This window comes from Sciurus carolinensis, chromosome 15, assembly GCF_902686445.1.
Source record: "Sciurus carolinensis chromosome 15, mSciCar1.2, whole genome shotgun sequence".
Taxonomy (NCBI): domain Eukaryota; kingdom Metazoa; phylum Chordata; class Mammalia; order Rodentia; family Sciuridae; genus Sciurus; species Sciurus carolinensis.
The window spans coordinates 82,041,590-82,062,885 of record NC_062227.1 but is presented as its reverse complement, the minus strand read 5'-3'; the positions used below and the strand labels follow the sequence as shown (position 1 = coordinate 82,062,885).

Here is a 21,296-nt window from a genome sequence, read left to right as displayed (position 1 = left end):
CATTTCAATCAGGAGATGTGTCAAGCCACAAGATTTAATCATAAAAAATATTAGATCTAGGTCATAATCCCAGCTGGTTCCGGGAGGCCCTGGCCCTGTGTGGTGCTGCAATACAAAAATAGGGTCTCTGCACCAGGCCAGGGACAGCCTGCCGGACACGGCGGGTCGGGCTCGCGGCACCTTCACGAGCCGTCTGCACTTACACTTTTAAGTTATATACACACCTTTTGGGGGGAAAGGACACTAACATGGTATCGACTGACTGGAAGGACACACGAACATCAGAACACATAACTGCTGAAGCAGCAAAGCCAAGCCACCTTGGCTTCCCCTTCTCAACGCTGAGACACCGCCACAATCCCCAGGAGATGGCAGGACAGGCCCCACCTTGCCATGCGGAAAGGAGTCCTAGAGTCCAAAGTCTCTGTCCAGAAGCAGCGGACAGCTAACGAGCCTTTCGACTCGGTGCTGGGTGAGGCGCGGCAGAGGCCGCCCGTCTTCCCGCACGCCTCTGCTGCTGTGGCGGTCAGAGACTTTTCTGTTTTTCACGTTCGACTGAGACGAGTCACTGTCTAGTTGGTTCTTTGGGGCAGACGACTCCTTGCGCTGTTCCCCAGCGACCCTCAACCTCTGAGCACTCCTGACCCCGGAAGCCATGGTGTCAGATCCCAGCATGCCTGCCACGCGCAAAAATGAGGTAGTGCGCACAACACGGGCGCTGGGGCCAGACCTGGCTGCCTTTCCCCCCTCCGTGCGGCCGACAGTGACCAGCTTCGGGTTGTGTCCTGCATCTGCAGAGGAACTGTGCTCTGCTTTCATCTGAGAACTCGGAGAAGGAACAAATCAGGAACGCAGAAAACCCTGGTGCACCTGCCGACACTGCCGACGCTGCCAGCTCTCTCGCTCACCGTAGGTGACACCAGGGCCACCAGGCAGTCACGGCCCAGCGAGGGAGGAGACAGGCTCCCAGCAGAGCCACACGGGTGCAATGTTTCCCCGCTTATCTCCTGTGCGGACGTCATGGTCCTAAGACTAACCCGCCAGTTTCCTCAGGGCAGTCACAGCTCTTAAAGGGGCTTTGCAGAAAAGTTAGATGAATCAAGTTAACGTAGAAAATGGCAGGCCTGCTTCACTGAGGTGTGGACAGGTCTTGGCAGATGTTCTGATTAAAAGCATGGGTTTCTCATAGTGCTTGACCTTGAGACAAAATGAGAAACCACAGCAATTGTTTTCGTTTTTCTTAAACTGTAGTGCTATTTATAAAATACTTTACATCTTTTTAAAATTTCAAATTATAGACAAACCTCCCTAATACAAAATACTAAAAGTGCAATTGTATAAATTAAGAGTTTGCGACCACATTATACAAACATTACCTTTTTATTGTACAGCTTTGATAACGTGAAGTATTTACTCACAACTATTTATAATGTTGTGAATAATTTATGGTGATGTTTGTCTGTAACTTGTTCCCCAATCAAACACTGGGCTACAGACCACACTAGAGAACAACCGTCCACATAGCAGCTACAAACATTTAAATTAAAAAAAAAAAAAGGCTTGTTACTGACAGGTACTTGCACACAAAAAGCATGCTATCTTTCCCAACAGAACGTCACAATTTTGCCTGCATTGAAATAATTCACTTATTTATAGTAAAACAAATTTTGCTTAAAAAAAATCACACAGCCAGATGTATTCTGCAGTACAAAAGCTTCATTTAAGGTTGGGGCTATTTTATTGTCTGTTACCCGCATAATCTTAACATTATAAATACTACGGACAAAGATACTGTCACCATACACGGCATTGGAACACGGAACCACCCCTGCCAGGCGAAGAGCTCCTAAACAGTTCAAGTTTCTACTAATGTGGACAAAACCATCACACGGGGCTCTGTGGAATACTGCAGGGGACCCCATTCTCCCTTGCGGGGTTATTAGGTTTCAAGGGAAACAGTGGATGTGGTCTGAGCTCTTTCTGTTTCTAAGGTGGTTTTCCAAGCACTTATTGTTTTCAACTGAAAGTTAGGAATTTACTTGAAAGTTTGCGGAGTTCTTCAGAAGAGTCGGACCCACGGCTGAGGCAGCACCATGCAGCGCTTGCCACCCCACCTTCTGGCAGCCACACGGGAAAGCATGTTCCGCCAGTGGCATGACTTTAGTGAGGACCTAGGCAAAAAGGGTCCGAAGACGGATGCTCAAACTGCAAAACGTGGGCGTGGAGGGACAGCTGGCCGGCTCCACGCCTGCGGCTAGTTTATACCGATCTCCTTGTTGTCCTCAATGAACCTCGTGAACGGGCGGCTGGCGCCCGTCTCAGAGCTTGCTTTGTCCAAACTGACGACGGGTGGGCTGCTGCCAGTACGCGCTTTGTCCATGCCACCAGTCACGGTGCCCAAAGGCGGAAGGGCACTTCCACCTAGACTTACAGGGAGCTGGGGGATGCCGCCGTTCTGGATGACAGAGATCTCGTTGTTCTTCATGGCCAGCCCGTTTGTGATGGCTGCGGCATACTGGTTCCAAAAGCTGGGGTCTACGTTCATTGCTCGGGCTGCCAGGTCCTTCTGGAACATTTCAGAGAACTTTAGGGCATCACCACCGAGCAGGGCCATGGGGTTTTCCACTGACAGGCGGCGGCCCCGTCTCGCAGGGGCGTTGTTCCACATGTGGGTCCCCATGTGCACCTGTGACACGGAGAGACAAGCACAGTGAGCAAGTCCAGAGTGGGCAGTAGGTGTGTCCTGCCTCCACTGCTCCACAGGATGCCCGTGCCCCATGTCAGCCGGGACAGCAAAGCAGGCCAGCTCCCCTAAATGCCGAAAAAGCACAGGTCAGGACGAGGAGACGGAACAGCCAAGTGACGACAGCGTGCTTTCAGGCAGCAGAGCCCAGAGACGTTTCTCCCCAGCTGTGAACGCACAGGCCACAGAGCGTGTGCCACAGCTGAGATCCCAGGTCTCGCCCGCCCCGGCTCGAGCCACCTGGCGCTTGGAACCTTAGTCTGTGCCTCTCCTCTACAACAATGAAATGTCAATTCTAAGACCTCTTGGGGCCGTGGGTCCTGGGCAGCTCTTGCCTGCCAATCCTTGCTCAGCGTAGAGGCCTCACCTATTGACCTCTGACTGTCTCCAGGGAGGCTCCCAGACTCAGTCTCTGTGGACACACCTTATGAATGGAAACCAGCACCCTGAGCTCAGGTGGCACAGAGGCAGGGCCTGGGAATTGGCAGCATGTGGTCAATAGTCATCTCTCGAAGGAGGTGCATGTGATTGCAGTTTATTTTTTGGCACTGGGGATTAAACCCAGGGGGCATTTTTCTGAGCTACATCTTCAGCCCTTTTTACTTTTTATTTTGAGACGGGGTCCCACTAAGTTGCCCAGGCTGGCCTGGAACTTGTGATCCTCCTGCCTCAGCCTCCCAAGTTGCTGGGGTTAAAGGGATGTACCCCCCACACCCGGCTACTGCAGTTTTAAGTAGGGACACAAAACAGCCCTCATCTGCTGGAAGCCTTCTCACTCAGCACCTCTTCCACAGGCCCTCTGCAGTCACAGGGACACAGAACCTTCCAGAAGTTGCAGGACAATCTCATTTGTTTTATTTGTATGATATGCAAGTGCTTAAAATCCAAGTTCACTTTGTTATCAAGTTCAAGAGAGCTCTGAGCCTGGTCCTGCCCTCCAGTTGCAAAGTGTGCACCATCCCCTGAAGCCCCCGGAGCAGGCTGAGCCTCAGAGGCAGAGAGTCCTGTGGTCCCAGAGCTGCTAATGGGACATGCACCTGTGAATGCATGTGGACACGCGCACCCCTCCACACACACGCTGCACACGGTGCACCTGTGAGTGCATGTGGACACGCACATCCCTCCACACACATGCTGCACACGGTGCACCTGTGAATGCATGTGGACACGCACATCCCTCCACACACACACACACTACACACGGTGCACCTGTGAATGCATGTGGACACGCACATCCCTCTCCACACACACACACTGCACACGGTGCACCTGTGAATGCATGTGGACACGCACATCCCTCCACACACACACACTGCACACGGTGCACCTGTGAATGCATGTGGACACGCACATCCCTCTCCACACACACACACTGCACACGGTGCACCTGTGAATGCATGTGGACACGCACATCCCTCTCCACACACACACACTACACACGGTGCACCTGTGAATGCATGTGGACACGCACACCCCTCCACACACACACACACACTACACACAGTGCACCTGTGAATGCATGTGGACACGCACATCCCTCTCCACACACACACACTACACACGGTGCACCTGTGAATGCATGTGGACACGCACATCCCTCTCCACACACACACACTACACATGGTGCACCTGTGAGTGCATGTGGACACGCGCATCTCCTCCACACACATACACTACACACGGTGCACCTGTGAATGCATGTGGACACGCGCACCCCTCCACACACACACTACACACAGTGCACCTGTGAATGCATGTGGACACGCACATCCCTCTCCACACACACGCTGCACACGGTGCACCTGTGAATGCACGTGGACACGCACATCCCTCTCCACACACACACACTACACACGGTGCACCTGTGAATGCATGTGGACACGCGCACCCCTCCACACACACGCTGCACACGGTGCACCTGCTAATGCATGTGGACACGCACATCCCTCTCCACACACACACACTACACACGGTGCACCTGTGAATGCATGTGGACACGCGCACCCCTCCACACACACGCTGCACACGGTGCACCTGTGAGTGCATGTGGACACACACATCCCTCTCCACACACACACACTACACATGGTGCACCTGTGAATGCATGTGGACACGCGCACCCCTCCACACACACGCTGCACACGGTGCACCTGTGAGTGCATGTGGACACACACATCCCTCTCCACACACACACGCTGCACACGGTGCACCTGTGAATGCATGTGGACACGCGCATCTCCTCCACACACACGCTGCACACGGTGCACCTGTGAATGCATGTGGACACGCGCACCCCTCCACACACACGCTGCACACGGTGCACCTGTGAATGCATGTGGACATGCGCATCTCCTCCACACACACGCTGCACATGCACGCCCCGGCACCTCGGCCTCAGGGCCAGGACGAGGAGAATCTCTGCCATCATTCTAGGGCAGGTGGTACAGGGAGCTGCCAGTAGGTGCCCTGGCGGCTCTGCAGCTTCCAGCCTCTGGTCCTCTTACCTTGAGGTTGCCCTTGGTGGTGAACGCCCTGCCACAGACGGTGCAGCCGAAGGGCTTCTCCCCGGTGTGGGTGCGCTCGTGGATCTGCAGGGCGCTGGCTGAGGAGAAGGTCTTCCCACACGACTGGCAATTGTGCTGCTTAGGCGTCCGGCGCGGTGGGGGTGCCAGCATGGGTGCCAGGCCTGGGCTCATCACTGTCTGCGGCCCAGTGGGGACCTGGACCCCGGCCGGCAGTGGCGGGCCCTCGCCCAGCGCGATGGCTTTGCTGTGACCATTCACTTCCATTTTGATCATGGTGGGTGCAGGGCTGGAGGCCAGGCGAGGAGAGCTGTGGCTGGGACCTAGGGCAAAGTCGGGGTCAAAGGCCTGAGAAGGCAGCCCTCTCAATCCGTGTGTCAGTAAGTGCTGTTTTAAATTACCCATGGTGGAGCAGCCCCGTCTGCAGACGGTGCAGACGAAGGGCCGTTCCTTGGTATGGCTGCGGTGGTGGATTTCCAACGCGCTCTTGCAAGCAAAGGGCTTGCCACAGACACCACACACAGTGCTTGCACAAGTGCTTGCACACTTACCCCGCTCCCTGTTCAGGAACAGCAGGCTGAAGGGAGCCTCCTCCTTGATGGCCGGCCGGCTGGGGTGGCCGGCCGTCAGGTCCAGTGCGCCTCCACTTCCTGGGCCGGAGGGCGGGCTGTCTGGCCTCTCTGTCTTTAGAGGGATCTCCTGCGGGTCCTCCTGGTGGCTGAGGCCTGGGGACTTGGAGCGGAAGCTCTCCCCGTTGCTGTGGGTGGGTGACAGTGCCTGGGAGGAGGAGGAGGACAGGGCAGGGCTGCCCGCGCTGCGGCTCTCCAGGTCGCCCGCAGCAGAGGAGGAGTCGTTGCTCAGACGGTCGCTCTCCCCAGACCCGTTTTCCACAGACTTCAGGCTGGCCAGCTGCTGACAGTTCATGACAGAGTCCATCATCTTCATCTGGTTCTCCAAGGCAGCGATGCTGGAGATGACGGAGGGGGGCGAGGGTGGGCAGGAGGCCGCGTAGGCCAGGAGCGGTTTGGTGTCACCGGCCGCGTCCTTCGGCTCCACGTCCTCCTCCACCGAGTTCTCGTCCATGTCGTCCTCATAGCTGCTCAGGGCCTCCATGTTCTTCTCCTCGAAGGGCAGCTCGGCGTCCATGGCCTCCTGGAAGCCCTCTGGCAGCGGCGTGTTGGGGATCTGCCCTCCCATGTGCATGCGGATGTGCTGCTGCAGCACCACGGCGTTGGTGAACTTCTTCTGACAGATGGGGCAGGAGTGCTGCACCCGCAGGGGCGGCTTCGCCCGGTGCACCCCAAAGTGCGTCTTCAGGTTGCCCTTGGTGGTGAAGGCGCGCCCGCAGATCTTGCACTTGAAGGGCCGCTCCCCCGTGTGCGTCCTGTAGTGCATCTTCAGGGCACTCTGGCAGCTCAGCACGCGGTGGCAGATGACGCACTGGTTTGGGTCTGTCATCTTCTTATCAATGTTCTCCACCAGCTGCTGCAGTTTCGAGGTTTCTGACGTTTGCATAGAGTCAAGCAGTCCCCCGAAGGGAAACTGGGCCTTGAACTGGTCAGAGACTGCTGGCAGACCGGGGCTGCTGAGGCTCGTGGAGACGCTGTCTGTGACCGACGTGGCCGCCGAGGTGGGAACAGCACCAACCTGCCCACCAACCGCTGTGTCCCCTGTCCTTGCATTTGTGCATGGCAGGTTGACGGGCTCGGGTTTAGTCAGAGAAGACCCACTGAGGAGTGGCTGTGGGGACTCAGACGTCACTGGGATGCTGGACTCTGCATTGTTGAGGCCTGGGGACAAGGAGGTGCATTCGCTGGATGCAGGTGAGGGCCTCTGTGGGGAGCGGCTGACAGGGGTGATGCTGGGGGAATCAGTGTAGCTATGAGCACTAGGAACAGTGGGGGGCAGCTGCAGCCCCACTGATGTGGGCACTGTGGGCAGCACTGGCTTGCTATCAAGCCAGGTGGTCACTGGCTTCTCTGGGGGCAGTGACATGCCATAGGGAATCCCCGAGCACGTGGGCACATTGTCGAGGTATTCTGGAACCGGGTAGGGGTTCATCTGGATGTGGGGGTACTTCTCCTTATGCCTCTGGAAGTGTACCTTCAGGTTGCCTTTGGTGGAGAAGCGGTTCCCACAGATGTTGCACTTGAAGGGCCGCTCGCCAGTGTGAGAGCGCAGGTGGATTTGCAGCGCACTGTCGCTGCCAAAGACCTTGGCACAGAACCTGCACTTGTGCTTGAAGAAGGGGTCCTCTGCGCTGGCCTTGGGCTCGAACACCGACACGTTAGGGGGCTTGCCCTTGCGGTGCTTCATGAGGGCCGCCAGGGGGTCCAGGGCGTTGGCGGTGGCAGCGATGCTGACCAGAGGGTTGGGGAAGATGACGCTGCTGGCGGAGGTCTGAGGTAGCAGAGGGCTTGGCAGGCTGGAGGTGGAGCTGAGGAGGGGCCCCGGGCCCAGGGTGGGGGGCGTGGATGCATTCTGGGGCTGCGTCAGGCCACCCGCTGTGCTGGGCTGCGAGGACCCCAGGGCAGGAGCTGTGCCGGAGGCTGTGGACACCACCGACTCCGCGGGGCCGGCGCCACCTGGCGTGCTGGTGCCCGTCGCTGGCTGCGACAGGTGCTGGGGGCCCTCGAAGGCTGCTGGGGCGGCTGGGCCAGAACCTGCGGGGACAGGGGCTGGCCCGGCTGAGAGCTGTAGGGCGGGGTGCGGGGCCAGGCCCTGGAGCTGGCTGGAGGCGGGGGCGGGTGTGCCAGGGGCAGCAGGGTTCAGAGGGGGCCTGGCGGGCTGGCGGCTCATCAGGGCCACCTGGCTGCGGATCTGCTCGATGAGCTGTAGCTGGTGGATCTGCTGCTGCTGCAGAGCCACAAGCTGCTCCAGGATCATGGGGATGGCCACGGCGCCCACGCTGCCGCTGGCCGTGCCCGCGGCGCGTGCGCCCTGCGAGAACTGCGCCACGGCCACCTTGGTGCTCAGCAGCGTCTCCAGCGTCACGTTGGTGCTAGGCATGCTGAAGGTGGCGGGAGAGCCCGGGGGCAGTGCTGGAGCAGCAGCGGGCGCGCCTGGGCCCTGCAGGCCCTTGTCCCCAGGGGCCTCCACGTCCATGGGCTCGTCCTCCTGCTCTGGGGCCTTCACCTCACTTCCCTCGCCGCCCTCTGTGGGGGCGGCCTCCTCGGCGGCCTCGCTCTCCGTGTGGTCACTGGGCGAGCTGGCGGGAGAAGGTTCTGGAAACTCTTCAGAGGGCGGCGCCGGCTCATCCTCATTCACGATGAGCACCAGCGGGTTTTTGGTGCAGCTTTTCTTGTGCTGCAGGAAGTCGGTCCACTTGAAGAACTCTGCGCAGCAAGTCTCGCACACGCTGGCCTCCTCACCGCCGCTCCTGCTCTCGGTCCCGCTGTCCACGTCGTCCGCACCTTCCCCGGGGACGCCTAGGAAACCGAGAGATTACATCAGCGGGCTCGCTGGACAACCCTCCATTTCAAAATTTTGCAGACAAGTAAAATCAATATTTTTTATTTTGTACAAATTACCCCACTTCAACATTTCTGACGGCCCAGCGTGTGTGTTCTATGACTCTTTCTAGCTAGCTAATCATTTTCTTAGCACAATCCATCAAATTATGAGGCTCTATCAATTGTGGATACTGCTTCTTAATGAAATTCCATAGAAGCCATTGATTTCCAATATTTTCATACAATCCGCAGCCACCCTGTCTGTTGGGTACAAAGCCAGCTTTCGACGGGCTCATTAGGATTCCCCTTTACCATCGTGCTTCCTCATTTCCAGCAAAATTAGAGATGCCTTTGCCAGTTCACTTAACGCTGCTAAACTCATCCGCAACCTTTCCAACACATCAGCCTGACGGCCAACCCAGGCACTCGTGTACTCTCGGCTGCGTGGATTTATTATCTTTATGCAGGGATGTGACTTACAGACTTAATGTAATTCTATACCACCTTTTGAATCAATAGGCATTTATTTCATGTAGGAAACGTCACCTAAATTCTTTCATTTGTAACAAAGAAAATGTAAGCACTTCTTACATTTCTGCTCAGAAAACATCTCCCCTGGCTCAAGAGTTGGAACAGCCAGTTCACCGGCATCTTCTGTCCCTGGTACTTCCCTTACAGAGGGGCACATTTCTATATTTTAGGATTTGCCAAATGAATATCAAGATAGGCTAGCCCTAAAATGAATCATGTTAATACAATTAACTGGCTCTGTCAGATGCAATATTTCTTGGCAAAATGAACTAAAATTACATGTTATTGTGATTAGCCAATAGAGTTTAGCCATTTGTTAACAAACTAGAAATTATGTATTTAAAGTTCATTTACATTGACATGTTCAACATGAGAATGCTGTAGTCAGACACACTTTCTGTACCTATTTTCATCTATTCTCATAGAAAGACTTAGCAAATTATATGCTTGCGCCATGGTGGAAAGCCCTCTAATTGGTTACACATGTTTAATTACTGTTGTAGGCAGCTACTTCCTCTGTCTACCCTTACCCTCTTGTGCCGAATAACAACCGTGTTTAATGAACAACTCTAATTCACACCTGATCAAATAAAGGCCTTACAGGACCAAGGAATCGACACGCTCTCGCTTCTGGCTCCTGCCTCTGGGGTGGCTGGCTGAGTGGGAGGCCATGCCCAGTCACTGCCTGGTTCTGCGTGGCAGCCGGGCATCACCCATTCTCAGCTGCATTTTGTCAACTTAGATGGAGTGACGGCTGCAAATCAGCTCTTTGTTAAAGGTGCACCGTTGAGTGTGAGAACAAAACGCCCTCACGTCTGTGCCCGGAAATGATTTACAGTTCTGACATGACATGTGGATTTGCCAAAACCTCTCTAAATTATTTCTTTCAGGTTTTTGGACAAATAACTTAGAACTGAGTTCAGCAGGAAGATATGATATTTAAAAAAAATATGCTGTAAGAAAATATTGCTCCTCTCTCAGAAAAAAAGATAAAAATACATTTTGAGGTTGGTCTGCGGCTCCAGCAGGCCATTATTTCCAGGTAATTTATACATGCCTTTAAAAAATTATTAGCAGCATTCAATTAGCATTTTCCTAACTGGCTAAGCCATTTGAAGGGGAAAAGAAGTTAGAGCTTGCAGCCCATAAAGCCTGCTAGACTTTTAAACTAAATTCAGCACAGAAGATCAGGCTGCAGCAAGAAGCCTCATTACAGGCGAGGAAGGAATGTAATAGTATCTGTAATGAGGCCAGGGCAGCTCCGGGAAGGTTCCGCGATTTATGCTGCAGATAGCGCAGCAACAAAATCCACACCCAGAGTACGCAACTTCACTCAACGAACACGAAGAGATCTAACTGTAAGCCTGCTAAGGGTACGGAGTAAGGCAAAACCTACAATTGTAAGTGAATGATTTCTTAATGAGGGCCATTTCAAATTCTAGTAGTGTATTTTAAACATTTTCACAAAATGCCAAGAATATCTGCTTTGAAATTTCTTTAGTTAATTGTGGAAGTGTTCTTCTTCAGACCCCATATTTAAAAATTAATTACTGAAGCACATTTTAAAAAGTTCATTTGCATTAAGCAATCAAATATATACGCAAAAGTAAGTAAACAAGGGTTAGATTTTAAAAAAGTTGTTTTCCAGTATTTTAAAGCTACCATATAAAAAATATTGACATTTTTAAATAGGAAAATTCCAACAAATCAAAAAGTGCTAATTCCTTGAAATAGTTTCTGCATGCAACTCTTTAGAGATAAAATGTATAACTTGTATGATGTACAAAAACATTCATATGGAATGTAAATTTAAATTTTACAAAATTAAATCATGTATTATTAAAATGATACTTTTTCTTTTTATGGCATATGTATAAGGGGCAGTTTACTGAGAATCACCTTAAGAATTAGGTTATCTTCTGGATCATTTAATGTGAGATCAGTGTGGAAAGAATAAATTTACCTGACTAAAGCATCTCTCTACAAATGTACACGTCCCAGATTTTCTTGGTAACCAACTATAGCGTGTAACACAGAGAAATACTTAGTTTTGCTTTTCTTAAAAATCCAGACCTATAGATTTGCATTTTTATATATCTGCATTAGTTTTTTATGTGTTAAATATGTGGGGGGTTCACTTCCGAATGCACAGAAGTTGGGAAGTGTTTCTGCAGGTGATTTCACCCCCCCATTAGCAGGGTGCTCAATCACAACTGCTCTCAGTTGCTGCAGAGAACAGTTAAGCACTTTCTGTCAAGTAACAAGTCATTTCGTTTCATGTAATTTTAAGTGACAGTCACCTCAACACAATGAAGATATTCTTGTCAAAGTAAAATAATCCTCCACTTACATTCCTTCAAAATCAGAGGAGGAAATGTGAAAAATGGCATCCTGACCATATGGACCTGTTAACAGCTCTTGACTTAACGAGCCCAAGGAAGCTGGAAAACTGGTTGACAGTAAAGCATCCTGAGAAAGGTGACTTCTGACCAAGATACTGGGAAAACTACCACTGGGAGGGAAAAGGGTCTCCATATAATTCAGATTTCTTATTTTGGGCAAATAAATTAGAGTCAGCACTTGTGATTTCTGCTGGGTTTTGTATACAAAACCAGTAGCAGGATCACCTCAACTGTTCTTCAGTCAAGCTTCAGCTACAATTGTGTGATCCAGCTCTGAATGTGAGCAGCATTCTACAAAGGTACAGAGAAGCGGGAATGTCTTGAGATAGTCCTGAATACTAATGAAAACTAGTACTTCACACATGGGGTTGAGATTTTATTTGCATATTTTAATAACTGTTACCAAACAACAACAGTGTTTTGATCGATGGGCAGGAAATACTCAAAATGAGTATGTTTTCCTAAGGACAGAGCTCTTCAGAACAGCCAGGCATTTCACAGATGTGCACAGCACAAGTGCTGACCTCTGGCATATTCTGAAGAGAACGAGAGAAATTAGTTTTATAACTTGCTTCCATGGTTTTTCTCAGTCTAACAATTAAAAGCACATACTACAGTGTATGTGTATTAATCTGGCATTCTTTCTTTATTTTTAAATGCTTTCCATAACAAGAAAACCCAGATGGAAGGACTCTAAATGAAGTTCACAATTTATTTTATCATGGAACTGCTAAAGCCCTTTAATCCTGCATCATTTAAAGCCAATATTATGTCGGATTCAAATGTGTTTAACCATCTTTTAATTAAACTTACATTTTGAACTAGCCGTTATTCTCTAAAAACAGAAGTTATTATGACCATTAGTTAATATGGCTTAAAACTTTTATTTCAAGGTAAAGCCCTGTCAGGGAGGCGCTCTCCCGCAGGACAGCGTGATGAGTCTGGGAAATTTATCACCAACGCAATTTTCATTTTCTTTCCCTCTTTCTTTAAGGGGGGATTTAAAAACACGCATCGTAAACATCATTAGTGTCAAAGCAATTTATTTTTTGTGTACTGATTGTTCGACAACTAAGAGACTTGAAACTGTAAATAGGGAAAGGATTAAGCCTGTGTTTTATAGTACGTAAGGGTTATATTAGAAAGGCAAGAAAAATGCCGAGTTGCCGAGTATTTCAGCCCCGCCAATGCTCTTCCCTCCTTGGCAGATGCAGCAGCTGGTCAAGGTTACTCTGAGGATGGCTGGTGGCAGGGCCGGGCAGGAGTGGCTCTGCTGTGCCTCGGAACCTCGCGGCGCCACACGCCACCTGCGCTGCCCAGGCTGCACGTGCAGTCGCGGGCTTGGCTTGCAGCCGTGCAGCATATGCTATTTATACTTAACATCTTCAGGGTTTCTGACTCCATCACCACCCATGTGTTCCTGGGTGATCAGCGGCCTCTCCCGTGTGGGGGAGCCAGTCGTTCAGGGAAAACCTTGAACAAAAGGGCAGCTTCCAAGGCAGTGGTTTTAAAGTACACGTGTTCTTGTACATGCTGAAGAGACAGAGAATGGTCAACAAAATGTCACACTTGGAGACTCGGCTCCAGCTGAGGACCAAGCCCCCCCAGTCCAGGGTCTGACTCCTGGGCTGTGGCAGAATACCCAGGCTTCTTGCCTCTGTAGTCCCCTAGGAACACAGTAAGACAGGCAGAGGTTCACACCATGGTGAACCTTAAAAGCCACAAGTGAAAAACGCTGCTGTGATATGTAAGAATATTGGAGCTATACGCTTTTTAAAAAAAAATTTCTAACATTTCTTAGCAAGGTTTTTATCTCTTTTCAGGAGTACAGTTCCTTGTAAATAAGTTCACCAATTACAAAGTAGTAGTAAAAGAGGTGTTTCTCAATTTCTCTGCTACTCTTGTGCTGCATGTTTTAAATTCACTACACTTAGCAAATGGAGAAGCAACACTTGTTTAGTCCAGGAGAAGGCATGTTAAGTTCTTCAATCAGCAACTTGGAAACGCCACATGGATCCTCAGGAAAGGAAACCACATTTTCTCCTTGGCCTTTCCAGCTCTTAAAAATCTAGCAAGCATTTTTCAAGTTTTCCTAAATTGTTAGGAGACACTTATTTTCTTGCAAATTAATTCTTTTTAACTCCTTATGATAGCTTTGAATCCCATAAAGAAAGATGAATTATCACATACTGAGCCCACGCTGTGACACAGGAGGAGACAAATAGAGACCCCCACTGTGTTTAACAATGTAGAAGAAATTCCAGGCGCAACAGAAAAATTTTCTGTCCTTTTTCCCCAGACCTCGAAGCATGTGCTCACGGAGGCGGACGGTGGAGGGCACTCTTGCTATGCTCAACACGCACTGACCCGAACACTCCCGCACTCAGTGGCCCACGTCTCAAATTTGTTAAGTCATGACCACCTGTGGCACAGGCTACAGAAGTCTTCTGTTAAAAACCTTTGCAGTTTTGATCTGTGTGTTGAAGCACCACGGACAGAAACAGTTCCTTCCTGCTGGGGCAGCCCAAGCAGCACAGCCGGGGCCTCACCCCCACTGCTGCCTGACCTGCCTCCTGGAACACTGTGTCTGCCACAGGTCAGAGCTGCACAGTGGTCCTCTCGCTCAGTGGTGTGGCTGTGATCATGCTTACAGTGCTTGCACACACCACCGCCTGCACCCAACAGCAACACCTGAACTACCAGGGCCCACTCGAACAATGTCAAGCATAATCCGGTGAGGGAGAGCGAGCAAGGTGTTGCCGAGTCACCTGTGGTCAAGGTGAGGAGGTTTAAACATGTCCCATGACATGCCTCCCTGAACGTGCCCACACAATACCCACGCACTGGCTGTTTTCAAATTCACTGTGCTCAGAAATAAACAAGCAGCAAAAGCAGTTAGATGTGAACCTCTGCGTCTAAATGCCCCAGAGGGGCACCAGCTTTGCTGTGTCCAGGAAAAAGGCTGCAATTGGCTGTGACCATTAGGCTGCCTGCACCCGGAATCAGGTGACAGAGCTGTTTCCATTACTGGTCACCAGTGTTTCTTTTCCACGGGATAAGTTTGCACATATGCAGAAAGTCATCCTCGAAAGCCCTGCCCCTGTGGTTGAAGCCAGTGACTCTGCATGCATACAAAGCACACAATGGAATTATCCAACAGCTCAGCTAAGGCCGCTCTCAAGAAGGGGACCAGGCACGCTGAGGATCAAGGAGGACCAAGTGCTGTGGCACCTGCAGGGTTAATTAAACAGTTCAAGACGCAACAGTCACACAAAAGAAAGCCAGTTTCTCTTCTTCCAAGAACTATAAACACTTGTGCTGGACTAGATGGCATTTGATAAGCTGTGCTGCACGGAACAAGCTCTGGGGATCTCTAGTTAACACTCAGATTCAGTGTTCACACTTAACAGAACAGTGGTGAGTCCTGTTGCCAAGGTCAACAGCACAGATGCACTAATTGCATTATGAGCTTGACATCTAGTGGCCACCCCTGGCAGGGCAGAGCAGGCAAAGGCCAAGTCAGCAAGGCCTGTCAAAGACTCCTTGCTGCCCACCTTCACGGAGAGTCTGGGGCTGCCAGCACTCTGCACCCACCTTTCCACAGCAGCAGACAAAAAGGCTTTGTACGCCTCACCGCATGGCTACTATACTTGCAGAGAATGCAGAGGGGACAGGGCCCGATGGCACACAGAACTAATCTGGGACTGACTGAGAAAGACAGGTCCACAGAGGGAAATGTTTAGACACCACACTGGCATCAGCAGGTCTCTTTGGTGGACACTGCTTCAGCCTTGAGGACTCGTCCCTTCAATTAAGAAGCAAATCAATCTTAATGTCTAACACAGACACATTCCGTTATTTTGTTGAAATTAATATTTTACATTTCCTGCAACATGACTTCGCTTATTTATTTGCCTGGTAATCACATATTAACTGCACTTTAAATTATGATCTTGAAATTACAAGAGAAAAATTTAAGAGTTTTTTTTAAAAGTTTACTTAAAGTAATATTAAAACATTTGATTTTCACATAGGTTTTATTTGTATGTAATTTTATATGAAATGTGTAGCAACATAACATATACAGTAAGTAAAGAGCTGCCCATAGTAGCAGAATTAGCTGACATCTTCAGGAAAGCAAGATATGTTGGTCTTATTCTGGCAAGGAGTCAAGAAATCATGTACGAAGAGAAAAGTCAATAAAACAGCAAAAAATAAAAGAGTAACAACACCCCCCCACATACAAACTATGATACTGTTATCATATTACTCAGAAATTATGCTTCTTGAAACTATCTTGCAACATTAAGAAATGGTGAATGACCTCAGCAGCAGTTAAAGAGGTTTTTAATTCACTCAAGTAAAAGCCTGTGCCCACGCTTACATCTAAGGATGCTAACTTCCCACTGCCGGTCAGGCTCCGGAATGGAAAGGAAGGTTGCCTATCCTGCACCCCAGAACAGTATATTCTCAAGGCTACCTGGAGATGAGCACAGAGTTCCTCAGAGACTGCAGCAGGAGATGAAATCTGACCCACTTCTGCCTGCTTTCCCATGTCTTGTATACAAAAACAATATAATAATAATAATCAGCTTGCTAAGTAAGTCCTGCTGTTAATCCACACCTTTTCCTTTTTCTGGCTCCTAACACATCTAAAAATACCAGATTACGTATATGCTGTGGAAGTTTACAGTGCATTATACATAAAAATTGCCTAACCCTGTCCCATAACCAGCTCTCTGTAAGGCAGAATTAACTGGCACCCTTTTTTTGTTGATCACTGAAATATTCTTTTAAAAATAAGTTCAGTTTTTAAATTTTTTTTTTAAAGAAATGTTTGGAAGTTCTTTTCCTCCTTCCCTGGGTTACTTACTTTCCACCTTTCATGTTTCAGATAAAAACAGCCTGCCTGTGGATGTTAGAAAGTGGCTTTAGTATTGTCCCTTTGGTATGCTGAATTGTAAATGCGCGTGCTGTGCTGGGAAGCTGAAGACAGACCCTGCATCCACAGATTAAAGAAAAGGACCTCTCCACCCAGCGCGGTGGCTTTCCTTCCCTGAATTTAACCACACTCTGTGAATTCCACTGGTAAATTCTTAGGTCCTACGCTCACCACATTTGAAAGAATTTTCAAAGACAGCCATATTCTGTAAGTTGGCAGAAAACAGACACTTGGAAGCATTAAGTGCCAACAGACAGAATGCAGGATGGCAAACTTCAAACTGTAATGTCCTTTTGTTCTTCCTTAAATACATACTTTCTAGGGACGGTAATATCCATCTTTCTTAAATTGTATTTTATGGGACACAGAACAGCAATATTACACCTTTAAAGTTCTTAGTGGGAGTTAAGTGCTGCACTATCACTGAAGTTTTAATGAGTCTTTCTCAGAACAAAAATCTTCAGTGGTTCAAAGGATGTCATTATTGGAGTGGATTTAACTGAACCCCACAAAGCATCACATTTGTTTCTAAAATAAGAAGGAAATAATTAGCAAAATAAGAAGTTTAAAAGACAGTTTCTACTGGGAATGTAAATCTCAACAGTTGTAAAATGGGTTCTGACAAAAAGCAAACTTCAGAGCTTTCCATGAATCAGCCTTACTTTCTCACTCCGGGTCCATCATCATTTCACCCTTCAGGAACAGAGAGCACCAGGACTATTTTTGTATAGTGATTTTTCATTGCTTGGTTAAAAACAAAATCCTGAAAAAAGTCATAAAAATATAGACTTTTAATTGTAAATTAATGTGATTATACATTTTGCTCCCCATTATACTAAAAAACTTCAAATATTGTATTTGTTTTGCCTGGCTTTATCAAAAGCCTTCAATTTTACTGCTCGGTAGATGGACCTATTGCTTTAATTAATATGTCATGCCTAAAGTGATACAAAAGAATTATTTACTTTGCTTCTAAAACACTGTAACTAACTTAGCTCACTTATAACTTCATGTACAGCATGTTTATTTTCGCTGCATTTAACAAAATTAAAATTCTGAGATCTGATTCATATTGGAGTGATTTTGTTTGCACAACCATTTATCTCTTAAAAAGCCCTTTACTTGGTTATCTTAGATTAGCACACGAGTATGCCCTGACTTCACAGGCAAGAGTATCTTTTATGCTTCATGAACGATCTGCTTCAGAACAATTAAATCAGAAAGAACTTGCTGTAATAGTCAGCCTGAACTACCCTTCAAACAGGCGGGGAGCTGCTGCTTTACTGCAGCTAACCCAGACAGGCTATTTTTGGCCTATTGCAAAATATGATCAGGAACTGTGGCAACTCGGTGATCAGAACCCGGAAAGCCTGGAAAACACAGGCCCGACAAAGTCGCCGGTCTTGCCATGGTGGAAAACCTGGATGTGGCGAACCTCTAAATTCAAGCCCAGCAAGGAGAATTCAAAATAGAACTCGTAAATAATTGCTTCATCGAGGTTTTCAACGCCGAGCAGGCTGTATATCCTCCAACATGTTTACACTATTAAGTTCACCACGCTCACATTTCTGAAGTGAAATTAAAAATGAACAGCGGTGCCTTGTCTGTTAATTGTTAAATACAAGAGGTTTTACTCTATTAATTAAAATATGCTTTAATAAAAAGAGACATTGCACATTTTGATAACGACCCTACAAAGCTGAGAAGTATTTACATTGTTGCATTTTGGGGCGGCTGTGAAAGCCGATTTTAAGCCATTCAGGAGCCACAATAATAAAGCTTTAAAATTCCTCACTGGGATGCAATGTAGTTCTTTTGAAGGAAAGACTGTCTTTCTCATTCGGCAGAAATAAATCCATTCATTTGATCATGTAGTCATTGAGGGCAATACAAAACAAACCAAGTGTGAGAAATTCTATGTGAAGAAGTAAACAAAACAAAAAAATCCATTTCCATGACAAAAAGATTCTTTGTCCTTAATCTACCCAACATATGCAAGCGTTTCTTTTTAGCATATCGCCTGTTCCCATCTCGGCTGACTTGCGATGCAGATACAGCTCCCTCACCTCCACAGCAACAAAAAGACCCTGGAGTCCTGAGTTTTATTTAATCCACTCCTTCCCCGGCCTGTTTTGGGCGTTTTCTTAGTTTCTCCATTCCAGCGTGGACGTATGCCTGTTTTGTCAAACTTTGCACCACGGTGATAAACTCTCCAACTCCTTCCATTTTTTTTCGCAGATGGTCTAATTCTCACAGTAAAAAAGATTATTATCTGCCTCTAAACAACTTATAATAGATGCATCATAAAAGTGGGACAGCCATTTTTTTAAAAAAATGAACAAACTATTTCACGCCCACGGTGGCTGAGGGATCAGGGGTCGCCGCGGTCGCCCCTCCTCGGTTCTCCTGCCCCGCGCCCCGGGGACCCCGCAGGGCGCGCTGAAGCCGGGGCCGGGTTTTTAATGTGATGAAGTGGATTCGGGGTGCCCTAAACTTTGTGGTGCCAAAGTTCAGCTATGGTAAATTCGAATCTTCGCCAGTCTCTGACTTCCACGGCGCCCGCCCTTCACTTTTGGATGTTTCGAGGAAGAAGTTCCAACCAGCGAAATAACTGAAAAGGTGCCTCCAGCACCCGATTTCGGTGCATCCATAAAAACCACGAAAAGGCCTGAGGAAAAACTTGAAACCCACCGAAACGTGCTGGGGTCCTACCGCGTGCAAGGACCAGCCCCAAACTCCACAACTGTGCTCACCCCCAGCTTAATTCCCAAGTCGGCCATTAAGGAAAGGCCAAGAGACATTTACTTTCTACTCGCTTCCGAATGGGATCATTGGATTTGTCAACGCGCTGGGACATCGCGGGTTTCGCGGCCCGAAGTCACCCCAGGCGGCCTGCTGGCGGTACAAGGAGCACAGCCTGGGATCAGGGAGGTCGCGCGGGCCCCGGGTCGTCCCCGGGCGCGCACCACCCGGGCACCCTGGCGCGCGGCGCCGAACAAAGCTGGCCAGGCGGCGGCCTCCCCAGCCCGCGTCCAGCGGTAGGTGAGCCTGGATGCGTTCGTCTGCCCGGGAGTCTGCCCTGAGCGAGGCCTCGGTCGGGGTGTATTTTGGGGGGTGCTGAGGCCGCCGGGGCCGGCTCCACAGTCCTGGCACAGAGAGACCGGCGGTGGGGGGGGGGCGCAGAGCCGAGGCAGCGACACTGACCCCTCCCGCGTCCGCCCGGCTCACCGACCTCCGCCTTCAGTCGCACTGGCTCCCAGCTGTCCCCAAGCCGGCCGGGTCGCAACGCCCTCCGCACGCAGGTCCCCAACTCCAAGGAACCAAGCCAAGTTTACTTGGCCCACAACTCTTTCCGCGGCCGCGCGCGTTCCGGTGGGGGACACAGATACCCTCGGCCCACCTGGCCCGAGGGCCGGGTGCAGCGCGGACACTTGCTCGAGGGAACGGGGGAACTTTCTCCCACTCCGAGACGCGCGCAGCAGCTCCCGCCGTCCACGTTTCCTAGCCCGAGTGGACGTCCCGGATTCCCCAGCCACCCTGAGGTCCCCGGCCCTCACCGTGTTCGGGAGCCCCGTCCGGCGGCGGCAGCTCCTCGTCCGACTTGAGGTGTTGGGGCTTGGCCTGCTTGCGCCGAGACATGCTGCTAGCGGCGCTCGGGCTCCGCGCGGGGCAGCGGCATCAGCGGGGAGGCCAGCGGGGACGGTGCGGGGCGGGCGCGGGGCGGCCGGGCGGGCGCGGGGCGCGGGGCGCGGGGCGGCGGCGGCGGCTGCGCGGGCCGCGCATGGGGCTGAGCAATTAGGCTAGTGAATAATGCATGGCCATTAGCGGAGGGCCGCGCCGATTGGCCGGCCTCCAGCGGACTCCGGCGGCCTATGCAAATGAGGCCGCGCTCGCAATTAGCGGTCGCGCGGGCGAGGAGGGGCCGCGGCGCCTGCGGACCTGGGCGCGCGCTGCCCGGCGCCGCTCACATCGCGGGCTCCGTCGCCCGCGCTCCGGCGCCGCGCTTCTCAGCCGCCCCAGGTGCGGCTCCGGCGGGCCCGGGTGCGGCGCGGGCCGCGGCGGCCGCCCCTCGGCAGGGCGCAGGCAGCAAACTTTGGCGGCGTCCGCGCGGCGCCGTCTCCGCCGGCGTGCCGGGCTCGCCCCTTTATAGAGTGTCTACGCCGTCGCCCGCGCACCGCGCCGCGCCCCCCCGCCGCCGCCGCCGCCGGGCGGCCCCTCCCGGAGCGAGCGGCCGCGGGCAGGGCTCCGGCCCGGCGCCTTTGTCTCGCCGGGTCGTTCGGGCGCCGCGCCGCCTGCGCTCCGGGCGCTCGGGGCTGGCCGCCGCCTTCTTTCCTCCGCGGCGGGTCGCGGCACCGCTGGGCACGCCGGGCCTGCTCGGGCTCAGGTGCCCCCTCGCTCCGGACCTTCTCTCCTGTCTCGTGTCCTCTCCACGGGCTCCCCCGGCGGCCGGCCAGGCGCGTAGGCTCGCGGCCGGAGCGGAGCGGAGTGCGCACGCCGGGGTGGCGGGACTTCGGCAAGACCAACTTTCCGGTTCGGAAGCAGCGCGGGCCGCGCGGCTCCTCCCCTCCTTTGCGTTCCCCTCCCCTCCGCTACCCCCCGACTCCCCACTCCCCCCCCCCCGGGCCCCACCGGCTTCGAAGCGCCCGCCCCGCCCGCTGCAGCCACCAGGGCCTCCTCGGCCCCCACGCCTGCCCGCAGGGGCCT

General features: G+C 51.2%; 1 protein-coding gene across 2 annotated transcripts; it reads right to left on the bottom strand.

The window, feature by feature from the left end:
• Positions 1–1,419: 1,419 nt before the first annotated feature.
• Sall3 (spalt like transcription factor 3) lies at positions 1,420–20,337 on the bottom strand. 2 transcript variants are annotated; one of them, XM_047526587.1, is made up of 4 exons: positions 20,150–20,337; positions 5,817–8,693; positions 5,248–5,588; positions 1,420–2,686 (listed from the first exon to the last, which is right to left on the bottom strand). In XM_047526587.1, exons 1-4 carry the CDS (start codon positions 20,229–20,231, stop codon positions 2,255–2,257), a joined length of 3,732 nt encoding a protein of 1,243 aa, XP_047382543.1. In that variant the 5' UTR covers positions 20,232–20,337; the 3' UTR covers positions 1,420–2,254. The 2 variants fall into 2 exon arrangements, with proteins under 2 accessions (XP_047382543.1, XP_047382541.1); XM_047526585.1 differs by having other exon boundaries at positions 5,248–8,693.
• Between the last annotated feature and the right edge of the window lie 959 nt (positions 20,338–21,296).